Here is a 27,426-nt window from a genome sequence, read left to right on the forward strand (position 1 = left end):
AGATGTAGTCAAAGTTCTTGTTAATTATAGAGTAGACGTGCTAACAAAAAGTCAACACATAGATTATTCTTGGATTAAGTATTCATGTATACGTTTGATTATTTGAATGCGATCATTCCTAGGGAAAATGATTCTCGGGAGAATCATTTGATGCTTCATTACACTATATGCATGTTACTAGTATCGATCGGAAGTATTAGAATATCACATGCACGTACATTCGCAACGACTAGCCAGACACAGTTAACTGATCGACGGTCGATCGAGCTATATGGCAATCATTTGAATCGCCAGCAGCGACGGCATTGATCAGCAGCATTTAGCTAGACAGTGTGACAGAGGCCAAGGAACCCCATGTCCATGTGATGTGTGAGGGTGAAGTTGATCGCATGCACGCAATGATTCGACGGTTGTTAGTCTTCGTCCACTGATCATCAGATCGATCGATGATGAGGTCGCTCGCTCGCGAATTCTGAGCTGGTTAGATAGATCCGATCCATTCCCGATGGATGATCACGCACACACGTACTACCCCTGCCTTTAGTCGTTTGTTGCATGCATGATTTCCCCACCACATGGCTTTGTCGGAAAATTATGTGTGCTATGCCTATGCATATACTCTCGATCTATGCTGGTTTAGGTTTTAGCTGTTTAGCCAGCTCCGAAGCCATGTCGTCTGATGAGGTGCTAAAATATGGAAACTTATTCTATACTTATTTTTTGCTTATTATAGATCAACTGGAGAATTAAGTTAGTTTTAAGTCCACTTTTTTTTACCAGGAAAGCTGTAGGGAAGGGCAACACGGTGTAGATTTTTCCTGATTATAAAAATATATGTACAGAAAATCAAGAGGAAATATATACATGGAAGGGTGAGAGAGAAGAAAGCTAAACTAAAAGGAACTAAAACAGGTCAAGCCATTAGGTCCACTTTAGGACCATTAGATTTGCATCTTGATTTCACATGAGGATTGCACATGATCATTCTGCAATTGCATTTGATATGCAATTACATATGAGTGGATAATTGCACATCATTTTTCCAGTTGCACATAAATTACACATAAAATTGTGTGATCATCATCTGGCCAAGAAGAACTAAGCTAGTTCTAGGTCAACCAAAAACTAGATGTGTCCATGTTGCAAACAAATGTATGGTAAGTACAAAATGTGGTTTTATTCGTAGAAATAGGTAAGAAAATGTGCTTTAAAAGAACAGTCTAAACTTTGGCAATATTGCTTGGTATCTTACATTGCACAATTGTTGTGGTGATCTTGCTCGTCCTATAATCTTTCCTAGCAATGTACCAACAACTTGTAGTAAAATGACTAAATGAACATGACCTTATGATTTCCACCAAAGCTAAAAGTAGCAATCAAAGGGTTAATGGACCTTGCTAGCTTATCATAGATCAAGATGTATGTTTTGTGTTTTCCTACTTAATTAATAATTATCTAAAATCAAGCTAATGCATTGTGAATATATGGTTTGCCGTGCAAATCATGGTGTCCATACATATGTTTCCTTAGCATGACTTTTTACAACCTCCGCCGAGAGTAAGACTTTGGCTGCTTCTTTGTTAAATGTTTTAGCCGGTCAACCATGTGCATTTTTCGTCTATACAAAGGGTAAAATTTTATCAATATTGATTGCACGCACTAGTGGAGAACAGGCCTTTCGTCCCAAGCCCCTGGGAGCAACAGTCCCAGTTTTGAACCAAACCGGGTACAATGAGGGGTACTGGTCTCGGTTCATCGTGGAAACCCTTTGGTCCCGGTCTGTTTGGGGTCTTTTGTCCCGGTTCGTAATACCAACCGGGACTAAAGGGGTGGTCTTTGGGGCAAAAGCCTTTAGTCCCGGTTCGTATTACCACCCCCCCCCCCCCCCCGTGGATCACCTTTTTTAACACTGTAAAATAGAAAAGAAAATGATAGAAAATTCAAAAAAATAAAATGTTTTCAGATTCTTGTATGTTATGCAACCTACTATTAGGGAAAATTAAAAAATTTGAATTTTCATTTTTTTTGCAAAAAAGATTTCAAAAATGGTAAAACCGCATTAACTTTTGCATACGATGTCGGAAAAAAGCGCATAATATATCAAAATGATTGTGGGAAAAAGTTACATCCGAATTCACCGGGGCTTACCCGGTTATCCAATTTTTAGATTCTAAAAATTCCAAATGAAAATATGAAAGCAAGAAGATTTTAGTTTTTGCCAGAAATTCAGGATATTATATTTTTAAATTTTATAAATTAATAATTTCATCATGCATAAAGATTACTATTACTTAACCATAAAGTTAGCCATTTTTTTTAGATTTTCAAAGTTTGGAAAAAAATTATTTAAAAAATTAATATTAAAGAACAATTATAATACAAATTTAAAAATAATTTTTATAAAAAATAAAATTATAATATAATTATCACGTCATTAGTTTTGTTTATTAAAATAATTATTTGGAATTCGAACAATAAATAAGTGTGACATCAGCCAACATGTTAATAGGATTGATATGATACTATTATCACAACATGCGCGCGAAGCACTTGAAAGCGGGATGTGAAAGGAACTTAGAAGTTAAGCGTGCTAGTGCTGGAGTAGTGGAAGGATGGGTGACCGAGCGGGAAGTTGGACCACAGGTAAGTAATTTGACTAGAGATTATAAGCGTAAATACTAGAAATTCTGAAGAAAAAAATAGAAAAAAAGGAGGAGCGAAAAATAATTGGGCATAACAAAATGGATTAAAAAATTAACAAATAACCTTTAGTCCCGGTTGGTGTTAACCGGGACTAAAGGTCATTTTCTCGACGCGCGCCAGCAGCCCACGTGGCGGGACCATTAGTCCCGTTCCTTTAGTCCCGGATGGTTGGTCCCGGTTCCAAAACCGGGACTAAAGGCCCTTATAAACCGGGATTATAGGCCCCTTTTTCTACTAGTGACGCATCACAGGACACCCTATGTTCAGTCAGTCAAGCTATGACAAGGTCATTTGTATCCACGACAAGGGGCTGCTAAATTTATCCACCTCTTCCATGGGTTAATTCATGAGCCCTACAATTCGAGGTGTAGGAGGGGATGAAAAATATAGCCGACTTCTAGTACTCCATCCCTTCATGAAACTTTAACTAATAATTTAATTAACCAAATATAAATTATATATGATGCAAAAATATACCATCAAAAATTTCATTGAAATGTGCATCCGATAATATAGTTTCAAATAACATGCAAACCATACTTGGTTGTACTAATTATTAGTCAAATTTTGTCTTAAAACATAAAGTGGCCTTGTATTCAAGAACGAAGGAAGTAGTTTTATTTTGTTTCGAGAATCACATACGACTAGTTCCAAGTTCCAACATGCAAGAGAGTCAAACCATACATAATCACACTTCTCAACACTCCGTCTCATACTTAAAAACACATAAACTATGGGCGATATCATTAATTATAACCGATTATATCTCTATACTCCCAAGGCTAGTCATAGTGGGGAATAACTTAGACTGTAGTAACAAACATGTGCTACTAGTTTAAGTTATTATCTCCATACTGGGTAGTAAGTTATATGTGATTTCATGCATTGCGTCATTTATTATATTGTAGACTCATCTTATCTTGCAGTGTGTGATGTTATAATAACATAGTTAGTTATCTCCATAGTGGGTAGTAAGTTATATGTGGTTTTATGCATTGTGTCATTTATTATATTGTAGACTCATCTGGTCTTGCGGTGTATGATGTTATGATAACATAACTAGTTACCACCTCATTCTTTTTATTTATTTATTATCATGCCATGTCACCAGAACATCTTAGGATGCGTGATGTTACTACCTATGTTACTATAACTATAAGTGTTGTGGGTATACCTTATGGGTATGCCAACGACATGGTCTAGATCCGGCAAGGCCGGGTGGCCCACAGATGGTGGTGGTGGCTTATGGCCCACCAGATGGCCCAGTTGCTGTTGATAGAAGATGGATGAAGTCCAGCCCCGAAACAGGAGCCGGATCCCAACCGATCTATGCAAGTAGGCGGATCCATGGAGGCCCATGAAGTATCCGGATCCATGACGGCAAGCTAGATCTGTAGGATAACGTTGCATAGAAAACAAAAATTTTCCTACCGCGAACACGAAATCCAAGCCAAGATGCAATCTAGAAGACGGTAGCAACGAGGGGATTATCGAGTCTCACCCTTGAAGAGATTCCAAAGCCTACAAGAGGAGGCTCTTGTTGCTGCGGTAGACGTTCACTTGCCGCTTGCAAAAGCGCGTAGAAGATCTTGATCACGATCGGTTCCGGCGCCACGAACGGGCAGCACCTCCGTACTCGGTCACACGTTCGGTTGTTGATGAAGACGACGTCCACCTCCCCGTTCCAGCGGGCAGCGGAAGTAGTAGCTCCTCTTGAATCCGACAGCACGACGGCGTGGTGTCGGTGGCGGTGAAGAAGTCCGGCGGAGCTTCGCTAAGCTACGCGGGAGATATGGAGGAGAGGGGGGCGGCTAGGGTTTGGGAGGGGGTGGCCGGCCACTCAAGGGGGGCGGCCAGCTTGTGGTCTTGGGGTGGCCGGCCCCCTCCCTTGGCCCCTCATTATATAGGTGGATTCCCAAGAGTTGGTCTCCAAGTCTTCGAATAAGACCCGAACCAAAAACTTCCCATAAGAGGGGGAAACCTAGCCAAGCTAGGACTCCCACCAAAAGTGGGATTTCCACCTCCCACATGGGGGGGTGGCCGGCCCCCTAAGGGGGAGTCCACTTGGGACTCCTCCCCCACTAGGGTTGGCCGGCCATGGAGGTGGAGTCCCATGTGGACTCCACCTTCCTTGGTGGTTTCTTCCGGACTTTTCTAGAACCTTCTAGAACCTTCCATAGAACCTTCCGCGACATTTTAATTCACATAAAATGACATCCTATATATGAATCTTATTCTCCGCACCATTCCGGAACTCCTCGTGATGTCCGGGATCTCATCCGGGACTCCGAACAAATATTCGAACTCCATTCCATATTCAATTTCTACCATTTCAACATCCAACTTTAAGTGTGTCACCCTACGGTTCGTGAACTATGCGGACATGGTTGAGTACTCACTCCGACCAATAACCAATAGCGGGATCTGGAGATCCATAATGGCTCCCACATATTCAACGATAACTTTAGTGATCGAATGAACCATTCACATATAATACCAGTTCCCTTTGTCACGCGATATTTTACTTGTCCGAGGTTTGATCTTCGGTATCACTTTATACCTTGTTCAACCTCGTCTCCTGACAAGTACTCTTTACTCGTACCGTGGTATGTGGTCTTTTATGAACTTATTCATATGCTTGCAAGACATTAGACGACATTCCACCGAGAGGGCCCAGAGTATATCTATCCGTCATCGGGATGGACAAATCCCACTGTTGATCCATATGCTTCAACTCATACTTTCCGGATACTTAATCCCACCTTTATAACCACCCATTTACGCAGTGGCGTTTGATGTAATCAAAGTACCTTTCCGGTATAAGTGATTTACATGATCTCATGGTCATAAGGACTAGGTAACTATGTATCGAAAGCTTATAGCAAATAACTTAATGACGAGATCTTATGCTACGCTTAATTGGGTGTGTCCATTACATCATTCATATAATGATATAACCTTGTTATTAATAACATCCAATGTTCATGATTATGAAACTAATCATCCATTAATCAACAAGCTAGTTTAAGAGGCATACTAGGGACTTCTTGTTTGTCTACATATCACACATGTACTAATGTTTCGGTTAATACAATTATAGCATGATATATAAACATTTATCATAAACATAAAGATATAAATAATAACCACTTTATTATTGCCTCTAGGGCATATCTCCTTCAGTCTCCCACTTGCACTAGAGTCAATAATCTAGATTACATTGTAATATACCTAACACCCATGGCATTCTGGTGTTGGTCATGCTTTGCCCTAGGGAGAGCTTTAGTCAACGGATCTGCTACATTCAGATCAGTGTGTACTTTGCAAATCTTTACTTCTCCATCTTCGATGTACTCGCGAATCGAGTGGTAACGCAGCTGGATATGCTTCAGCCTCTTGTGTGACCTTGGTTCTTATGCATTGGCGATGGCACCCATGTTGTCACAATATATGACTAGTGGGTCCAATGCACTAGGAACCACACCGAGCTCTATAATGAACCTCTTCATCCATACCGCTTCTGATGAAGCCTCTGAAGCCGCTATGTACTCCGATTCTGTTGAGGATTTCGCCACCGTGTACTGCTTCGAGCTTGCCCAGCTTACTGCAGCACCATTCAATATAAACACGTACCCAGATTGTGACTTAGAGTCATCAGGATCAGTGTTCCAACTTGCATCGGTGTAACTTGTTACAACGAGCTTTTGGTCACCTCCATAACAAAGAAACATATCCTTAGTTCTTTTCAAGTACTTCAGGATATTCTTGACCGCTGTCCAGTGTTCCATTCCTGGATCACTTTGATATCTGCTAGTCAAACTAACAGCATGTGCTATATCCGGTCTTGTACATAGCATGGCATACATGATAGAGCCTACTGCCGAGGCATAGGGGATCTGACTCATCCTTTCTCTTTCTTCTGCCGTAGCCGGACCTTGAGTCTTACTCAAGACCTTGCCTGGTAACATAGGTAAGAATCCTTTCTTACTTTTGTCCATTCTAAACTTCTTTAGAATCTTGTCCGTGTATGTACTCGTGATAGCCCTATTAGACGTCTTGATCTATCTCTATAAATCTTGATGCCTAATATATATGATGCTTCACCAAGGTCTTTCATTGAAAAACTATTATTCAAATAACCCTTTACATCGCTTAATAGTTCTATATCATTCCCAATCAATAATATGTCATCTACATATAATATCGGGAATGCTACAGAACTCCCACTCACTTTCTTGTAAATACAGGCCTCTCCATGACACTGTATAAACCCGAAGTCTTTGATCACCTTATCAAAGCGTCGGTTCCAACTTCTCGATGCTTGCTTCAGTCCATAAATTGAACGCTGAAGTTTGCATACTTTGTCGACATTTTTAGGATCGACAAAACCTTTGGGTTGTACCATATACAACTCTTCCTCAATGTCTCCATTAAGGAACGCCGTTTTGACATCCATTGCCAAATCTCATAATCGAAAAATGCAGCTATTGCTAACAAAATCCTCACAGATTTTAGCTTCGCTACGAGGTGAGAAAGTCTCATCGTAGTCAACTCCTTGAATTTGTCGGAAACCCTTTGCGACAAGACGATCTTTAAAGACAGTAATATTACCATCAGCATCTGATATTCTCATGAAGCTCCAAATAGTCTCAACAGACTTTCCGCTATCAGGTAAGTCTACCAAAGTCCAAACTTTGTTATCATACATGGATCCTATTTCGGATTTCATGGCTTCTTGCCATTTGTTGGAATACGGGCTCATCATCGCTTCTTCATACGTCACGGGGTCCTCATCATTGTTATCCACAATCATGACATTTAGACAAGGATCATACCAATCGGGAGTGGCACGTTCCCTTGTCGATCTGCGAGGTTCGATAGTTCCCTCGTTCGAAGTTTCATGATCATTATCATTAGCTTCCTCTGTTGTCGGTGTAGGCGGTGCTGGTACAACTTCCGATCTTTGCGCTACTCGATCAACGAGTATAGATTCATCAATCTCATCGAGTTCTACTTTTCTTCCAGTCACTTCTTTAGTGAGAAATTCTTTCTCAAGAAAGGTTCCGTTCTTAGCAACAAAGATTTTGCCTTCGGATCTGTGATAGAAAGTGTACCCTATAGTTTCCTTAGGGTATCCTATGAAGACGCATTTCTCCGCTTTGGGTTCTAGCTTGTCCGGTTGTAACTTCTTTACATAGGCTTCGCAACCCCAAACTTTCAGAACGATGACTTAGGTTTCTTATTAAACCATAATTCATACGGTGTCGTTTCTACGGATTTTGATGGTGCTCTATTTAAAGTGAATGCGGCTGTCTCTAATGCATAACTCCAAAATGATAACGGCAAATCAGTAAGAGACATCATAGAACGAACCATATCTAAGAGAGTTCGATTACGACGTTCGGACACACCGTTACGTTGTGGTGTTCCAGCGGTGTCAATTGTGAAAGTATTCCGCATTTCTTTAAATGCATGCCAAACTCATAACTCAGATATTCACCTCCGCGATCAGATCGTAGAAATTTAATCTTCTTGTTACGTTGATTTTCTACTTCACTTTGGAATTCCTTGAACTTCTCAAAAGTCTCGGATTTATGTTTCATGAAATAGATATACCCATATCTACTCAGATCATCTGTGAAGGTTAGAACATAACGATAACCACCGCGCGATGCTACGCTCATTGGTCCGCACACATCGGTATGTATGATTTCCAATAAGTCAGTAGCTCGCTCCATAATACCAGAGAATGGAGTTTTAGTCATTTTTCCCATTAGACATGCTTCGCATCTATCAAGTGACTCAAAGTCAAGTGATTCAAGTAATCCATCGATATGGAGTTTCTTCATGCGTTTCACTCCAATATGACCAAGACGACAGTGCCACATATAAGTAGAATTATCATTCAATTTAATTCGCTTAGCATCAATGTTATGTATATGTGTATCACTACTATCGAGATCTAACAGAAATAAGCCATTCTTTTCAGGTGCTCGACCATAAAAGATATTATTCATAAAAATAGAACAACCATTATTCTCAGACTTGAATGAATAACCGTCTTGCATTAAACAAGATCCAGATATAATGTTCATGCTCAACGCGGGTACAAAATAACAATTATTGAGGCTTAAAACTAATCCCGAAGGTAGATGTAGAGGAAGTGTGCCGACAACGATCACATCGACTTTGGATCCATTTCCAACGCGCATGGTCACTTCATCCTTTAGTAGTCTTCGTTTATTCTTTAGTTCCTGTTTCGAGTTACAAATATGAGCAACCGAACCAGTATCAAATACCCAGGTACTAGTACGAGAACCAGTAAGATAAACATCTATAACATGTATATCAGATATACCTTCTTTCTTCTTCTTGACAAGGCCGCTCTTCAGATCCGCCAAATACTTGGAGCAATTACGCTTCCAGTGTCCCTTCTCCTTGCAGTAATAGCACTCAGCATCAGGCTTAGGGCCAGTCTTAGGTTTCACAGGAGGCGTGGCAGCTTTCTTGCCACTCTTCCTGTTCTTGCCTTTAGACTTGCCCTGTTTCTTGAAGCTGGTGGTCTTGTTGACCATCAACACTTGGTGCTCTTTCTTGATCTCAATCTCAGCAGATTTTAGCATGGAGAAGAGTTCAGGTAACTCTTTGTTCATGTTCTGCATATTGTAGTTCATCACAAAGTTCTTGTAACTAGGTGGTAGTGATTGAAGGACACGATTAATCCCTAGTCTATTAGGAATCACTATTCCCAAGTCACTGAGTTTCTTCGCATGCCCGGTCATGGCGAGCATGTGCTCACTAACGGAGCTGCCTTCTTCCATCATGCAGCTGAAGAAGTGTTTCGATGCTTCATAGCATTCCACGGCCGCATGAGTCTCAAATATAGTCTTCAACTCATTGATCAACTCATGTGGATCGTGGTGCTCAAAACATTTTTGAAGATCGGCTTCCAGACTGCATAAGATGGCACACTGAACTTGAAAGTACCGAGTTTTCTGAGTTGCGTAAACAACTTTTACTTCATCGGTTTCAGTTTCTGCAGGAGGGTCACCTAGCGGTGCATCAAGCACATATTGCAGATTTCCGCCATTGAGGAAAATCCTCACATGACGGAACCAGTCGGTGAAGTTGCTACCGTTGCTCTTAAGCTTTTCTTTCTCTAGGAACTGGTTAAAATTGATTGAGGACGCCATATCTACAACATATATTTGCAATAGTTTAGACTAAGTTTATGACAAATTGAGTTCAAATTTTAATTCAACTTAATTAAAAACTAGGTGAACTCCCACTCAAAACAATATCCCTCGCATTGTCTTAGTGATCACACAAACCAAATCCACCGCACCTAAGTCCGATAATCACGAGACAAGGTGTGATTTCAATGGTGAACATTCAAAGTGTTCATCATATCAATCATATGATTCATGCTCTACCTTTCGGTATCACGTGTTCCGAGACCATGTCTGTACATGCTAGGCTCGTCAAGGCCACCTTAGTATCCGCATGTGCAAAACTGACTTGCACCCGTTGTATGCACTTGTTGATTCTATCACACCCGATCATCACGAGATGCTTCGAAACGACAAGTCTTGGCAACGGTGCTACTAAGGATGAACACTTTATTATCTTGAGATTTTAGTGAGAGGGATCATCTTATAATTCTACCGTCGCGATCTAAGCAAAATAAGATGCATAAAAGGATTAACATCACATGCAGTTCATATGTGATATGATATGGCCCTTTTGTCTTTGCGCCTTTGATCTTCATCTCCAAAGCACGGACACGATCTCCATCATCAACGGGCATGATCTCCATCATCGTCGGCGAAGCACCAAGGTCAATGGCGCCGTCTTCATGATTGTCCTCCATGTAGCAACTATTACAACTACTTTGAAAAACTACTCAACATAAAATTTAAAGACAACCATAAGGCTCCTGCCGGTTGCCACAATACAATAATGATCATCTCATACATAGTCATCATCACATTATGGCCATATCACATCACCAAACCCTGCAAAAACAAGTTAGACGTTCTCTAATTTGGTTTGCATATTTTACGTGGTTTAGGGTTTTCGAGTAAGATCCAATCTACCTACGAACATGAACCACAACGGTGATACTAGTGTTGTCAATAGAAGAATAAATTGAATCTTCATTATAGTAGGAGAGACAGACACCCGCAAAGCCACTTATGCAATACAAGTTGCATGTCGAGCGTGGAGCAAATCTCATGAACGCGGTCATGTAAAGTTAGCCCGAGCCGCTTCATCCCACTATGCCACAAAGATGCAAAGTACTCAACTTAAGATAACAAAAGCATCAACGCCCACAAACCATTGTGTTCTACTCGTGCAACCATCTATGCATAGACACGGCTCTGATACCACTGTAGGATAACGTTGCATAGAAAACAAAAAATTTCCTACCGCGAACACGAAATCCAAGCCAAGATGCAATCTAGAAGACGGTAGCAACGAGGGGATTATCGAGTCTCACCCTTGAAGAGATTCCAAAGCCTACAAGAGGAGGCTCTTGTTGCTGCGGTAGACGTTCACTTGCCGCTTGCAAAAGCGCGTAGAAGATCTTGATCACGATCGGTTCCGGCGCCACGAACGGGCAGCACCTCCGTACTCGGTCACACGTTCGGTTGTTGATGAAGACGACGTCCACCTCCCCGTTCCAGCGGGCAGCGGAAGTAGTAGCTCCTCTTGAATTCGACAGCACGACGGCGTGGTGTCGGTGGCGGTGAAGAAGTCCGGCGGAGCTTCGCTAAGCTACGCGGGAGATATGGAGGAGAGGGGGGCGGCTAGGGTTTGGGAGGGGGTGGCTGGCCACTCAAGGGGGGCGGCCAGCTTGTGGTCTTGGGGTGGCCGGCCCCCTCCCTTGGCCCCTCATTATATAGGTGGATTCCCAAGAGTTGGTCTCCAAGTCTTCGAATAAGACCCGAACCAAAAACTTCCCATAAGAGGGGGAAACCTAGCCAAGCTAGGACTCCCACCAAAAGTGGGATTTCCACCTCCCATATGGGGGGGTGGCCGGCCCCCTAAGGGGGAGTCCACTTGGGACTCCTCCCCCACGAGGGTTGGCCGGCCATGGAGGTGGAGTCCCATGTGGACTCCACCTTCCTTGGTGGTTTCTTCCGGACTTTTCTAGAACCTTCTAGAACCTTCCATAGAACCTTCCGCGACATTTTAATTCACATAAAATGACATCCTATATATGAATCTTATTCTCCGGACCATTCCGGAACTCCTCGTGATGTCCGGGATCTCATCCGGGACTCCGAACAAATATTCGAACTCCATTCCATATTCAATTTCTACCATTTCAACATCCAACTTTAAGTGTGTCACCCTACAGTTCGTGAACTATGCGGACATGGTTGAGTACTCACTCCGACCAATAACCAATAGCGGGATCTGGAGATCCATAATGGCTCCCACATATTCAACGATAACTTTAGTGATCGAATGAACCATTCACATATAATACCAGTTCCCTTTGTCACGCGATATTTTACTTGTCCGAGGTTTGATCTTCGGTATCACTTTATACCTTGTTCAACCTCGTCTCCTGACAAGTACTCTTTACTCGTACCGTGGTATGTGGTCTTTTATGAACTTATTCATATGCTTGCAAGACATTAGACGACATTCCACTGAGAGGGCCCAGAGTATATCTATCCGTCATCGGGATGGACAAATCCCACTGTTGATCCATATGCTTCAACGCATACTTTCCGGATACTTAATCCCACCTTTATAACCACCCATTTACGCAGTGGCGTTTGATGTAATCAAAGTACCTTTCCGGTATAAGTGATTTACATGATCTCATGGTCATAAGGACTAGGTAACTATGTATCGAAAGCTTATAGCAAATAACTTAATGACGAGATCTTATGCTACGCTTAATTGGGTGTGTCCATTACATCATTCATATAATGATATAACCTTGTTATTAATAACATCCAATGTTCATGATTATGAAACTAATCATCCATTAATCAACAAGCTAGTTTAAGAGGCATACTAGGGACTTCTTGTTTGTCTACATATCACACATGTACTAATGTTTCGGTTAATACAATTATAGCATGATATATAAACATTTATCATAAACATAAAGATATAAATAATAACCACTTTATTATTGCCTCTAGGGCATATCTCCTTCAAGATCTAGGTGAATTCTTGACGTGCACGGCAATGTATATTCCTTAGTTAGGCATCTTGTATTCCGGCTAGGACTCATCGTAGAAACCCTAGATCCGGGCGTCTTTCTAAGTTGGATCCTGGGAGCTCTAGATGCATAACCATAACTCATTGTAACAACGCGAACGCACCTAGATAATTCAAGACAAGCAGCAGTAGGCCCTGTCCTCGAGCAGATATTACGAAGCTCGGTAAATCGCGTACCACCGTTCCCAGTGCTCTCCGCCCTATGGCCCCTATTTCTTCTCCCCTCTGTGAGGATCCCTCTGGGGTAATGTTGAGTAGGCAACGACAATAAGTAGTATAATCATAACTGCTTAGTTTGCACTGCATGTGGTTGCTTGTTATCATGCTTATGTTACTTTCACTATGGTTAGTATAAGCACTCTGCACAGTAACATTTGAATCATGCAATTCCCTCTCCACCAAAAAACTAAAATGTGGCAAGCAAAGGGTTAAGAAACTCCCAACATGACGATGTTCCATGTATCCAACACAATGCTAGCTATACTTATCTACCTCTTTCATGGGTTAACTCACTGAACCCTACAATTTGAAGTGTGGAGAGTTAAAATATAATCAGCGCTCTAGTTTTTTTTCTGGGAATCACACATGCTAGCTCCAAGTTCCAACACATTTCGAAACCGAACTTTTCGACCTCTTCTACCAAAAAACCCTCTAAACCTAAATAACATAATTAATTACCATTGGTCATATCTTCAACTGTTAGTCGGAACTTAGAGTATTTCCAGTTGCGCTCCCATAACTCTCCCAATAGCGATATTGGGGGCGCCGGATAAATGAACGCACTCAGTCGCGACCCTGATGGCGCCTTTTCTGTCCGGCGTGGGCCAATAAATCACCTAATGATCATATGCCGATACCGACCCACACAGATCCTCGTGGGAGCGCCGGACATAAGCTACAACCCGCTAGGACAGCCCAAAGTTGAGCTTTGAGACACCACCTTTAACAAGGGCATGACGAGACACGTGTCCATAGTGCGTGATTGAAGATCTTGTGTTTCCACCGAGTGCACATACTCATCTTAAAAACCGCATCTACCATCATCACTTGATCGGCTAACAACACCTCAATAGCTGAAAATCACTAGAGAAGATTCTGGAAGACGTGACGTCCCAAACTGCCACGCTGCCAGCCGCTATCACACCACCTTCGGTCGAACAAAATAGACATGTCTTGACGCATGCATAGGAGCCACCGTGCATAGCCCCTGCCGGCGATATGCGTGACTTGAATTCAATCGGGAGATGATGGGTTCGATCGCATACGCCACATGACATGGAAGGCCATAACCATCTCGAGATCCAATCTCTGCATCGTCCACCTGAGAGCAGAGGCCGCCGTCGTCTAATAACCTGGGTCGCCGCCCTATTGCCAAACTCCTACGCTCGCCAGCCGTACGACGGATTTCCAGTGCTACCAAATCATGGATGCCCTGCGTCACGATGTCCCTGCGAGGAGAAGAACTGGGCCCATTGCCGGAGATGCCATGCGGGCTTTGCCTAGGGGGCCCTGTGGTGGCGGCCATTGGGAGGTGGCAGAGTTCAGACCCATTAAATATACATGTTTGTAATCATATTCGAAAGATTCAAATGGCATAATGTGTTTACCACATGACATATATTTCATTGGTCAATGTTAAATCTTGAAAATCATACACCTTCTTTTGGAGAAGGAAGGTATGTAAGAAAACACATTGGAAAACAATTTTGTTTGTTTTAGTTGCTGGGTGGCTATATTTATCCACCTGTTGGGTGGGTTTATTGGTGAGCTTACTCCCTAGAACTTGAGGTACTAGATGGGAGATAAAAAAGAAAACAGACAGCTCCCTAGTTTTAGTTTCTACTATCATGCACGACTAGTTCCAATAACTGGACGGCCGAACAGTGGAAAACCCACTTCTCAACACTCCTACTTTTTAAAAGCACTAATCATGATCGTTATCATTAATTACCATCGATCGTATCTTCCTGCTAATTTTCTTATCTTTGCCTCTCGAAGAAGGCTAATCACAGGTAGCTGCGATCTTCCAAAGAAAACACTATGCACGGTAATGCTGAAATCATGCAACAGCTTGCACATTGAAAATCGTATAATATGTCACACTTGCTTGTACTCCTACACTGGTGTACTATCATCTGCGTATTTTACACGGATAGAACGATTTCTCTTGCAATGGAAGTACTAGCAACAACAATATATTTTTGGACGAGTTCCGTTCGTCTCTTGCTTGCTAGTGCTAGCGAGCAACCACCACCATATTCCTATCTTAATCTAACCTCGCCTGGGAACCTGGATTAGCCAGCGATTAACCAGTTGATTACCCCAGTAATGCATCCCCAGTGGCTTCTCAAGGGTCAAGGGCCGCCATGGAAACTCGCCATAGAATCTCCAAAGGAGATCCACCCCACGCGCACCAGCTCATCATTGTCGCCCGCGCGCTCCCTTCCATTCTCAGTGACTTGATCTATTCCACTATTTAAGCCCGCGCACCAGCGCATAATTTGCTCATCATCAGTCATCACCACCACCGGCGGCGAGCTCGATATCTGCCTGCACGGACAGAGTTTAGCTAGTAAAACATGGCGCGTCCCAGCTTGGATCTTGGCCTGAGCCTTGGCTTGGGACTCGTCCCCCAGCCCCAGCCGAGCTTCTGGTACTCCGGCGGCAATGTGGCGCCGGAAGTACAAGAAGTAGGTCCTCCTCCCGCGGCGGCGACAGAGGAGTACGGGACATGTTCGGCAGGCAGCCCGGTATCAAGCGGCAGTGGCAGCGGGATGAAGCGCGGCGCTGAGAGGTCGGCCGGCAGCGGCGACGAGGATCAGGATGACGACGGCGGAAACGCGCGCAAGAAGCTCCGGCTGTCCAAGGACCAGGCCGCCGTCCTCGAGGAGTGCTTCAAGACGCACCATACCCTCACTCCGGTAAGTTCTCACTGCATACCATCGATCGATCACATGGATTATTCATGCAAAGAACGTGGGAAATGACATGGATTTCCGGTGATTTTTGCAGAAGCAGAAACTGGCACTGGCCAACAGCCTCGGGCTGCGGCCGCGACAGGTAGAGGTGTGGTTCCAGAACCGCCGCGCCCGGACCAAGCTCAAGCAGACGGAGGTCGACTGCGAGTACATGAAGCGGTGGTGCGAGCAGCTCGCTGAGCAGAATCGCCGCCTCGAGAAGGAGGTGGCCGAGCTCAGGGCGCTCAAGGCGGCGCCGGTGCCGGCGCACGGAGGCGCGGCCGGGCCCCTGACAACTCTGACAATGTGCCTCTCCTGCAAGCGCGTCGCGTCGACGTCCTCATCGGCATATGCCGCGCCCAACGCGACAAACCTTTACACCGCCATCGGCGCTACCAATGCCGGGATCGGCATGGCACCACCGGTGGCGCTGCCCGGTCATCGGCAACTCTTTTGTGGGTTCGGAGAAACCGGAGCCTTGTACGGAGGCTCGTCCGGGCATGGGAAGGCGGTCAAGGCGGCCAGATAGAAGAACGAGCCTTCTGTGCTCTGCCGCCATGGCCATGAGCAAAGCAACCTCGGTCAACGGCGGCATTGTCACATATCACAAATCAAAGCAAGTTTATTAGAAAGCTTAATCTTTTTTCTCTGTGCCTCCGAGGAAAATGCAAGTAGTTTTGACAACTTAACTAGGATCGTTCGATCAATGAGCTCCTGGCTGGATCAATGTATGCATGTGAAAAGTTGGTGAAATAACATGAGACACTAATTTATTCGAACTTAATTTTCTAATTCCCTTCCCAGTTTTGCGTCGATGTTACACTGATCAGTGAGATCGAGAGCTGCTATCTTATTATTTGACTACTTGACTTGGTTTCTCTGATGTATCATCTACTCATGTTTTAGCTGCCAGACAAGTTGTGACTTAAAGGTCACTTCTGATTTAGTTTGGTCATCTAGCAAAGATGCACAAGTTAGGTAGGTTACTATACCATTTCAGTTTACCTGCCTTGCAGTTACATGCCAAATTTTCAAGTCCAACTAATATGTTAGGTCCATAGTTTTGTTTTCCTTATCATGATTATTAATTTATATATATTCAGCTTTTCATTTTGTATGCCATTGGAGCCTTCTAATTTGGTCACATAATCAGAATTTGGGAAATTTTGTATACATCTAAGTCGACTTAGGTTTACAATGTCTAAACCATGATGCTAGCAATCTCGTCTTCTCTTGATTGCTAACTCCATCCATGAATCTCAATGCTCCACTGGATGGCTCAAAGCGTCGACATAGACTTTATATAACAAGCCACTTATATTTTAAGAAATATGAACAAAAAGCCAAAGAATAGAAAGTATGATCATTATATGGGCAACTTTGCCGAAATCACATATACAAATTCTAAAATTATGAAGAAAAAAATACATGAACAAAATCATTCACTATGCATCGACAACGGGGTGGGCAAACATAGCTCCTCAGTCCTAAAGAAGGGTTTTGCGAGAAGCACTAGAACAGTGCACTCACTAGAGGACCAAATCATCGGCACACTGTCAAAGCCAAAAGACAACGGAGACAACTTTTTCATTCCTAAAGATCTCGACATCGTGTAATTTTCACAGGTTCTAGAGATCAGTGGGTCAGCCTAGTGATCGTGCGAATGAGAATTAACTTTGTTCTTGTTCGAATGACATCACTTAGATTCGAAGCAAAAAAAGTCAGACGCAACAATAGTGCAACTAAAAAATATTCAGTGCACGCATGGTGGCATAGAAAGAAAAATCAGTCTGAAATGAAAAAGGTTATGTTGCAACAAAAAAAACATCAATACAACCATAAGGTAACAAGAAATAGTGACTTGCAACCATGATGCAATTGGAAAAATTCAGTTATAACCATTGTGCAACTGAGTTAGCATGAATATCGAACTCAACATCCAGCGGTTAAGGAATTCATTTCTCTAAGCTAATCCCCATTCTAAAAACAGTTAGTAGCAAAACCCTTTTTTGGCGGACTCAAACAAGAATCAGGGGAGATCCACGTACATAATTGTTCTAGCAATGACCGAACCACGAGAAGCTTAAATTAGTGTTCATCCCTATAGCTAGAAGCAGCGTCACCCGTGTGCACGATCATTGTGGATCCAGGCATCCAGCCGGCCGCATCGCACGTGCGGCCGTGACACTCCGCCAATTAAGAAACACACGGCGCCTCTACAGCAGGTCGATCGAAGTGCACGTACATGCATAGGAAAGACGAATCGGATGCCGGCCGGGGACACACCGATGCGGCGCCGACGACGAAAGTGCTAGGAAAGCTACAGACGGCGTGGCTCGATGATGCCTAGCTAGAAAACATATGATGACTAATTTAGTTTTACTTCTTAGTGAAGGGACTACCGTAGTACAATTCGATAAGTATTTTGAGTCGAACTCACGAGGAGTGGTTGTCATAATTAGTGAGCATAATGTAGTCTATTTAGTGCTTCTTTTAGGGAGGAGACATAGATATGTGTAGCCATATACATGTGCAAGTACATCCTTAGTAATTGATCCTAAGGTTATTTTCAGGAGCAAACAAAGGAATTATTAAGACATGCATCAAAGAATGTTTAACGACCGTAAGTTTAAAGGTCCTCATAATTGGTCCCCCTGTTAAGATGCATCTAAGAATTGGGATCGGGTTTCTGTTGCTCCCACTATCTATCATCCTGTCAAAATGCAACGGTGATAACTTTATGCATCCCCTTGACATATGTGTGCACTCATATATCAATACATAAGACTATCGTAGAAGATAACAAATACTTGTATGCAACCAACAACAAACTATATAACAATTGCCATGAATAATTCAATACTCAAACATCAACATAGAGATACAATAGATTATGGGAAAATAATATATTGCATCATACATCATGTTTGCCAAGAGATTACAGAGGGGGGTGAGGAGGAGTTGATGTAGATGTTGATGAAGATGATGAAGATGGTGTTCATGCCTTCACCGGAGGGGGTGGAGTCCGCCATAGGCAATTTCAGTAGCGTTCCCCCTCTCCGATCTCCGCTGGCGCCGACCTGCTGACTCTATATTTCTGTGTTTTTTTATCTACGCCGACGTCCTCTCGACGAAACCGTCTTGGGTCGTATATATAGTAGCTTTTAGGGCAAAACAAGTTGGTTCACGAAAAGATGAGGCGAAACGGACGCTCGAGGGTCGAAAGAGGACTGGTGGTGCGGCCAGAGGGAGAGGTCGCGCCACCCTCTCTCTTTCCCAGCCTGTTGACCTCCTAGTGGCCTAGTTTAGCTCATTTTGTTTATCTCAAAAATTCCGAAGTGTGGCCCCTGACCTTGCCCTGTTTGGAGTCTCGTAGCTCTTGGAAAGTTAAAAACACTAAAATATGGCGTTTCCTACCAAACGGAATTAGAACCGGAGGAGGGGGGATTGTTTAGAAAATCTCCTAAAATATCATAAAACATGGAAATAACATTATATAAGATGCAATTATGTAAGATGCAATTATGTGGTAATATGTTGCAATAAAGTGCAAAGTTTATGTATGCATTTTACATGTATCAGCGCATCTCCGCGCAAATTCAAATGAACAAAGATAAATATCAGAGCTAGCCGCACCAAATAGAACGCCCAAAAATTAAAATCCCTCAGAATGCAGATTCGACCATGGGGATTTTGTATTAGGGGATGGATCAAAAATTAGGTTCCTGGAGGATAAATGTCTAGACAATGCAACGCTCTGAAGAACAATATTCACATTGTACAATATTGTGCGCCACAAAAGTGATACACTTTCTAAGGTGTGGGAAACTTTCCCACCAAATTTACAGTTTATAAGAAGTCTCATTGGTCCTAAACAATAGTAGACAAGCATGCTGGAATGCTTTGTTACAACATTTGGATTATTTGGTCCATTTAACGCAGGGATCTAATGAATTTCAATGGAATCTCAATGAGAGTGGAAAATTCCCGGTGAATTCTATGTACAAGGTTTTAATCCAACCTCATGTACCAGTTTATAATAACAAAAAAAATTGGAAGATAAAGATCCCACTTTAAAAAAGTGTTTGCGTGGTATCTTTGCCAGTGGGTAATTCTTATCAAAGATAACTTTGAAAAACACAATTGGTTGGGAAGTAAAATGGTGTGTCTTTTGTCATCAGGATGAGATTATACAGAACTTATTCTTCTAGATCTATATGGTGACCCATCCAGATAGGTTGTACCTTATACCAACCATGAAGCATTGCGAATATATTCACAACTAGCTCAATGGTGTGGTTTCTAGGTTTAAGCTACTTATTAGGGCGAGAGCGATTGTCGTTATTTGGTCGCTTTCTCTATGTAGAAATGACAAGGTTTTTAACGATAAGAATTGCTTTTCTTATATATGCAGGTCATCTACCGGTGCACAACGCTCCATTTATGATCGTATCTACGAGGTGTGGAGCATTACGATCTTTTTATGGAGGTGTCTAGACGTTCGGAGGATGTTGCGAGGATACTTTTACACTATATGGATGGCATCATAATCTACAAATTGGTCTTCCATCTCAATAGACGCTTTCATTGTTCAGCCATGATTAATTAGTTGTCCAAAGCCTTAAGTTTTACTTTTATTGTATCTGGTGGATTGAATCGGCTATGCGCATCTCAGTTATGCAGAGACTAGGTGGAATGCTTAATTTTTTTAATAATAAAGCACTCTTTATCATAAAAAACTTACTCCACGACCCAAATCGGATTCGTGAGTTTAGCGCTCGGAGCAAATCTCTCGCTTCCTCTCACATGCCCTTATATTTTATTTTAGACTAAAATACTCCAAAGGTACTAAAAGTATTTAGAAGGTGTCAATTGGGTCCTAAATGTATGAAAATGCATATCTAGGTCCTAAAAGTTTATAAGTGGTTCACCTCAAGTCATATTCAACTCTGACCTGCCTAGTCGGTGCTTTGACTCTTGCCATGTAGACAGAAACTTGCAAAAGTTTCCAAAATAGTATATCTTCTAATTTTATTGTCCCTGCCCCCTCTGCCTCTATATGTGTGTGCCTTGTCTCTGTTCCCTATTCATATACTTGTGTGCCCTCAGGTCGTCCAACTCGCCGTAAATGATCATAAGCATGAGACATACTTCAGGGACGTGGTTACCCCCCCCCCCCCCCCCTCTTGTTCTAAGTGTAGAGAGCACGAGTGGTTCTCGATTCGCAGCGGCAACAACATCATTTCGTGTTTTTGAGACACAATACCCGCAGATCCTTTAGAACTTGCCATCATATGCATCGCCGTCCATAGACTTGTCGAGAGGAAGGAATCGACCCCAATGGCCCTCCACCACGGACGTCATGACCATCTTCTTTTTCTTCAATGAAGTGCTTACGCATCTACTACTCTAGGCCGTCCATGTCATCGTGCCCATCTTCTTTAGCTCCCTGGAGCCCCACTAAAGCCATTAACTGATGCTTCCCCTAGCAGCCGTGTGTCTCCAAGTTATTGTTCCCATCATCCTATGATCCGGCAACCGCTGCCACCGTCCATGTTGTCGCACAAGTGCCTCCTCGGCCTTGCTGGACACTTAATTGTGATCATGATAAGATCATGGTCCCAAAGCCCCTCCTCCCTCCCTCTCCCTCGATCTGTATCAGAGCCGCACGTAGCGCCAATGGAGTGGCCGGCGAAGATGGTGGAAGATCGGCGAGGGTGGTGACAACATCCCCACGTCTATAGCTATGACGGCATCGATCCCATCCCTATGTTATTTGTCTCGCTGGTGTGGTGACGACTGACGAGGATGAGCCATGCCATAAAATTGGAAGATAATATTTTAGAGGGTCCTTTTTGCAAAATATTGCCTATGTGGCAAGAGCCAACATGCCGAATACGCTTGTCAGATTCAGATAGGACCTGCGGTGAACTATTTATAAACTTTTACGACCTATATATGCATTTTCATACATTTAGGACTCAATTGACACCCCCTAAATACTTTCATTATGGTGATGTGCCAAGAAATGAATAGGAATTGCTTTGGAGTTCTGTTATCCCCAGATTTTAGCACAATCAAGGAGATGGGCCGTAATTGAGATGGGCTTGAAGAAGATGCACGTGGAGAATATCTGAAGCGGCCTCGCACGAGAGTTTGGGCTAAGTTGCCCGTGTATCTGTATATTATTAGATCGTTTTTAGAATTAAAGATAGAGTTTGGCTCGTACACGGTTAGGTGTGCTTCCGGATTAGAAAGTCCCTTGGACTATAAATATGTACTTAGGGTTATTGAAATCGAGGACAATCACGTTCACAACAAACACAAACCAGGCGCATCGCCACCCCTTATTTCGAGGGTTTCTTCCGGGTAAGCATCATGCTGCCTAGATCACATCTTGCGATCTAGGCAGTACACGTTTATTCGATTACCTTGTGTTACTCGTGCTGAAGCATTGTTGATGGCGAGTAGCACTATTTATCGTAGATGTTTTGGGGCTTGCATTGATGCTTTTCTTACACATATTTGCTTAGCAATGCTGTCCTTCGATATCTAGCTGTCCTTGCACCTATCCAGGTGTAAGGGCAGCACCTTGCTTGTTCGTTACTTAGTAGATCCGATCTGTTATAGTTGCTCCTTGTTCTTCAAGGATTAGTTCAATATCTGCATGATTAGGCCTTATGCTGGGGTTGGATGATCCGGTAGTGCGTTAGGTGTTGTTTTACCGTTCCTACAAGGGATGTTTCGGGAATTGACTTAATGTTGGTTTTTAGGCCTCTTTTAGGAGTAGTTTCCATCATCTTTCGTATCTGTTAGGCCCAGCTACGCGTAGGATGTTCCGGTTATGCGGTGAAAACCTAAACTGTCGTAGATTGGTTTAGCTTTGTTTTGATCAAGCAGGATCCCGATGTCATCGTAAATCCGACGTGAACCATGGGGCGATCGGCTCTTTGAGCCGATCCACAGGGCAACCTGAGAGCCGATCGGGCTCGTATTTAATGTTTACGTGTCTACCATGCAGGAGACTAGTCGAAGCAATCCAATACCTTCCTGACCAGGTCTAGGTCAGGTGGCACGCCCTTGCAGCCGCCTGGACGTGTGCTAGGACTTTGCGGGACGTCGCGAGGCGCCAGGGCCCACTAAGCGGTCGTGGGAGCCTCCCGGCTCTTCGTGTTGCTTAACCACTGCTCGCCGGTGAGTTTTGGCAGGCAACACATTCTGGCACGCCCGGTGGGACACTTTCTATAACAACCACGTCAACATCGGCAGCCAAGATGTCGGACGAACCGATCAAGTACGAGGATCTACCTGCAGAACATAAGAAGAAATACGATGAGCTGAAGGCCATCTTCGAAGCCGATCTCATCGGCTCTTTTGAGAAGACCCGCTCGCACGGCATCAGGTTCAAAGGATTCACACCAGAAGGCGCGTTTGAGGGATTAGATCTGTCTCTCCCTTCGGAGGAACGTGCCAGAGCCCTGCGCCAGGAAATCAACTATGCTGTGGCTCATTCTCTACATCGGCATTCTGAGAGCCTGGTGAATGCGCTTGAGCGAGTTGCGCTTCAGGTGGTGCAAGAAATCATGAAGCATCAGTATTCTCCGTCAGGACCTGCTTTAGGGACTTATCAGGGAGAGATACCATTCCACACCAGGCCACCACTACCATTCGCAATGGCAGCTCCACAGCAACAAGGTTCACCGGCATACGTTGTCTACAAGATTGGAGGTGACCCTGGCGACTACCAGTTCTTGTATGAGCCGCCCAAGGAGATCCCACATGGATACGTGTGCACATATGTGCCTGACAAGGTATCAACTTGTCAATGCCTATGGATTGTAGGCTAGGGTTTAGTTGGAAGTAAAGGGTAAGTAGATCTCGAAGGTTTCAGCCGAAAAGTACTCGACGATTGTGAAAACTAAGGTTTGTAGACAATGATTCGATTATCTCTTCGTCCCTCGACTCCCCCTTTATATAGGAGGTGGAGCCGAGGGATTCGTGCTATACAAGTTACAGAGTCCGGGACGGTTTCTAACTCATCCCGCCAGATTACAAATAACACTTCCTATTACAACTCTTAACTTTCCTTAATATATCTTGGGCTCCCGAATCTTCTTATTCTTCGGGTAGTGGGCCTTCAGTAAACCCCGGGTACTATCTTCGGCAGGCCCATTTGGGATGCCTATGTCAGTAGCCCCCGAGATTTTGCTTGAATCGTAGAGTCAGGGAAAATCTCCACTGTTTATTTTTACTCGAAAGCTTTATATTTCTTCACATAAAATTCTATATTGTACAGGAATACTGGTAGTTGGGGCTAGTTCATCTGACGGATCAGGTACTAGTTAACTGCTCTAGTGGCAATCCGCAAAAACCTACTTCAAGATCACGTCCCTGGACATGATCTCGGGATACTGGTGTAAACTTCGACAGGTGCCGCTTAAGGCCTTACCATTCTGTCGAGTCCCAGTCAAATTTATCGGGTACCTAACGCGTCCGTTAGGATTTTTCTTCGTATCTGTTGATACGGATAAAAGTAGCAGAGCGCAGTCTTTGGCGATGCCACGCCCAGCAGAACGGATCTGGGGTCTTACCTTCGCAAATTTGCGGCATTCAGAAATTGATCGCAACTTTGGCGTTCTGAGAATATATTGTCGAGTGCTTTTCCGGCTGTTGGAATGGCACATTTTATCGAGTCAAATATGACTTATATTGCTCTCCCGATGGGAGTATATGTAGAGTTAATTATAACTCGAAATATACTCTCTTGCTTTTCTATCTTTTGTTTTTGAACTTCATCGGGTACGCGAACAGCGTTCCCGATGGGAGTAGCCCCCGAGGCTACAGCCAAGGACTTGTGCTTGGTTGTAGGCTCCCGCAATTTCTATACTGCCATACTCGAAATTTTACTTTTTGTCGAAGTAGCCCCCGAGCATTTGGGCAAAAACTTGTATTTGATCAAAGGCTCCCGAAGTATTCAAATAACTCCTCCTGTCGCCAGTCTTCTTTTATTTTCTTGTCGGCATGCTTCCCTTAATCAAATTTACTTCATCTCTGTTTAATAGTCGTGATTTTTCTGCCCTGTGGGTCCATTGCTTCTACCACGTTGACACGTCGTGCAAGTGGGGGACACACGTCCTCCGCTTTTCCTGGCGCACGTATGGTAACGCTTATCTCAAGAAAATACCTTTTTACCCTTTTATCTAGAAGATTTGTTGTCACCACACGATTTCTTCATCCAACGGTGCATTGCTTCACCCGATTCTTATATAAACCTTTCTTCAACCTCCGTTCACTCCCTCGCTTGCGCCGCACATCTGTTCCTCTTCGCAAAAGCTTCCCCTGCGCCCAACTCTCTCTGATCTTCCGCACTCACGAACATTGCTTTGCCCATTGCCGTTGATGCCACCGCGCACGCGACTCACTCGCCATAGCACTCCAGAGTCCAAGATGGCCGCCGAAAATCTTGAGTGGGAGAGATCTAAAATCTCCAACCAGGACGTCAACATGCTGAAGAGGGTTGGCCTGATGAAGAAAGAAGACGCCATCCGCTTTCCCAGCGAAGAAAGCTACCCCAACCCTCCAATGGAGTACCGGGTTAGTTTCGTTGATCACCTCATCCGCGGCCTTTCGGCCCCAATTCACGATTTCCTCCGCGGCCTTCTTTTTGTTTACGGGATTCAACTGCACCAGTTGACCCCCAATTCCATCCTTCACATTTCCATTTTTATCACACTTTGCGAATGCTTCCTCGGAATCCCTCCTAATTGGGCTCTGTGGAAACGCATTTTCTGCCTCCGCCGCAATGGCTCCCACAACGCCACCTATAACATAGGCGGCGTTGTTATCTGTGTCCGAACTGATGTCGATTACTTCGACGTCAAGTTTCCTGATTCTGTTCAAGGATGGCGCAAAAGATGGCTCTATATTCACGAAGAAAGTGCCAACTCTGTGGAACACAACATAATTCCTTTCGACGGAAGTGCCAGAATTCAGCGCCGCCGTTCCTGGGACGCTGAAGCTTCCGAAGAAGAAAGAAAGGCGACAGAAGCTCTTATGTCTCGTATTCATCAGCTTCAAAATACTCGAGGCAAAGAACTATCCGGTGTTCAAATCACTGCCTACTTCCTTAGATTAGAGTGCAGCCTCTTCAGGCTCGCAAAAATCCCCTTTGGACGTATTCCGGTGAAAACGACGCCAATAGAATCTCCAGTGATCTTTCTGCAAAGGACTTGGAGAAACTGATTCGAAGAGTTTCCCGCCTGGCCAAGAAGGATCCTATTCCCTCCTCTTGTCGCGTGGAACCATACAGCTCCGCCAATCCTCTCCCCGAGGTATTTTGTCTTCTCGAGTTTCTATCTTGTTCCGAATTTTCCCTGCATCTCATTGTATTGGTATCGCTCTAATTTTTCGTTTGTCGCTATTTTCTTTCAGAATCATCCTACTATGACTTCCCTTCCTCCTCTTCCTGAGGATGGAGAAGTCGAAGAACAGGCTATCGTTGCCGAAGACACCCAAGGTTCTTTTATTCCTGAAAGTGAAGTCGCAGGTTCTCACAAATCTGCGGCTTCCCATGAAAAAGAAGTTGAATCTGAAGCCAGTGAGTCGACGCAATCCCTTCCTCCTGCTGTTTCCCCAAGGAACAAAAGGAAAAGGAATGATGCCGAGGATTCTGGCACTTCTAAGGCTGAAAAAGTTGTTCCTTCTCATCCGAAGGCAGCTTATGATCCTTATATTGAATCCCTCGTCAGCTCGTAAGTCGTCTTTATTTCTTCCTATGTTTGTACTCGAAATATTTATCTTGTCTTGCTTTTTATGCTGCCGATTTTTTGATCAACAGTGATGACGAGGAAGAAGTACCAACTGTTGACGTAGCTCCTCGGACAAGCACGTCATATACTGTACTTGCCTCAGACACGCTAGTTGAAGGAGAAGAATCCTCGCCTCCTCAACAAAACGTCGTCACCACAACTCCACCAGCAAGCCCCCTTGCTCCTTCACCAAAAAGGACAAGGATTGAAACAAATCTTGAACCTGCCCTTCAATTGGGCAGCTCGTCGACTCTGCTCTTAGATGATGTAAGTTTGTCGATATCTATATTTCCGCTATTTTGCTTCTTCGCGCCTTCACTCTCTTTTTCATGCCTATGTTTATCTTGCTGTGTTCTTCTTTGACAGCCCATGATCAAAGAGCTTCTCCGCATCGGATCCCAATTTATTGGGTACCGTGAGTATGCTAGCAGAGCCGAAGGTAACAACTTTTATACTTGCCGTTTTTCCTTGACTTTTTGCTCCTGTTGCTTGTTGCGATTTTTGATCTTTCTTCTCTCTCTTTTTTATATCTCGACAGAGAAACTTGCAGAGGCCAACAAACGTGCCGACGCACTTGCTCAAAAACTTAAGCAAAGTGAGGCGGCTCGTAAGAAAGCCGAACTTGTTGCTAGCGAAGCCAAGGCCGAGGCTGATGAAGCCAAGGCAAAAGCTGCTAGTGTCGAGGAACTGCAGAAAAAACTTGAGGATACTGC

At 43.7% G+C, this 27,426-nt stretch overlaps 1 protein-coding gene across 1 annotated transcript; it reads left to right on the forward strand.

Annotated features, from left to right (window-relative positions):
• The first annotated feature begins 15,450 nt into the window (after nucleotides 1-15,450).
• LOC127311370 (homeobox-leucine zipper protein HOX28-like) lies at nucleotides 15,451-16,684 on the forward strand. Its single transcript, XM_051341794.2, has 2 exons — nucleotides 15,451-15,869; nucleotides 15,961-16,684. Exons 1-2 carry the CDS (start codon nucleotides 15,528-15,530, stop codon nucleotides 16,432-16,434), a joined length of 816 nt encoding a protein of 271 aa, XP_051197754.1. The 5' UTR covers nucleotides 15,451-15,527; the 3' UTR covers nucleotides 16,435-16,684.
• Nucleotides 16,685-27,426: the final 10,742 nt, after the last annotated feature.

This window comes from Lolium perenne, chromosome 7 (genome assembly GCF_019359855.2).
Source record: "Lolium perenne isolate Kyuss_39 chromosome 7, Kyuss_2.0, whole genome shotgun sequence".
In the NCBI taxonomy this organism is placed as follows: Eukaryota; Viridiplantae; Streptophyta; class Magnoliopsida; order Poales; family Poaceae; genus Lolium; species Lolium perenne.

Excerpts from the sequence above, each read along its gene's own strand:
- LOC127311370 (XM_051341794.2), top strand. The coding sequence starts at position 15,528 with ATGGCGCGTCCCAGCTTGGATCTTGGCCTGAGCCTTGGCTTGGGACTC. Across the intron at positions 15,870-15,960 it reads CGCACCATACCCTCACTCCG|AAGCAGAAACTGGCACTGGC; the intron begins GTAAGTTCTCAC and ends TGATTTTTGCAG.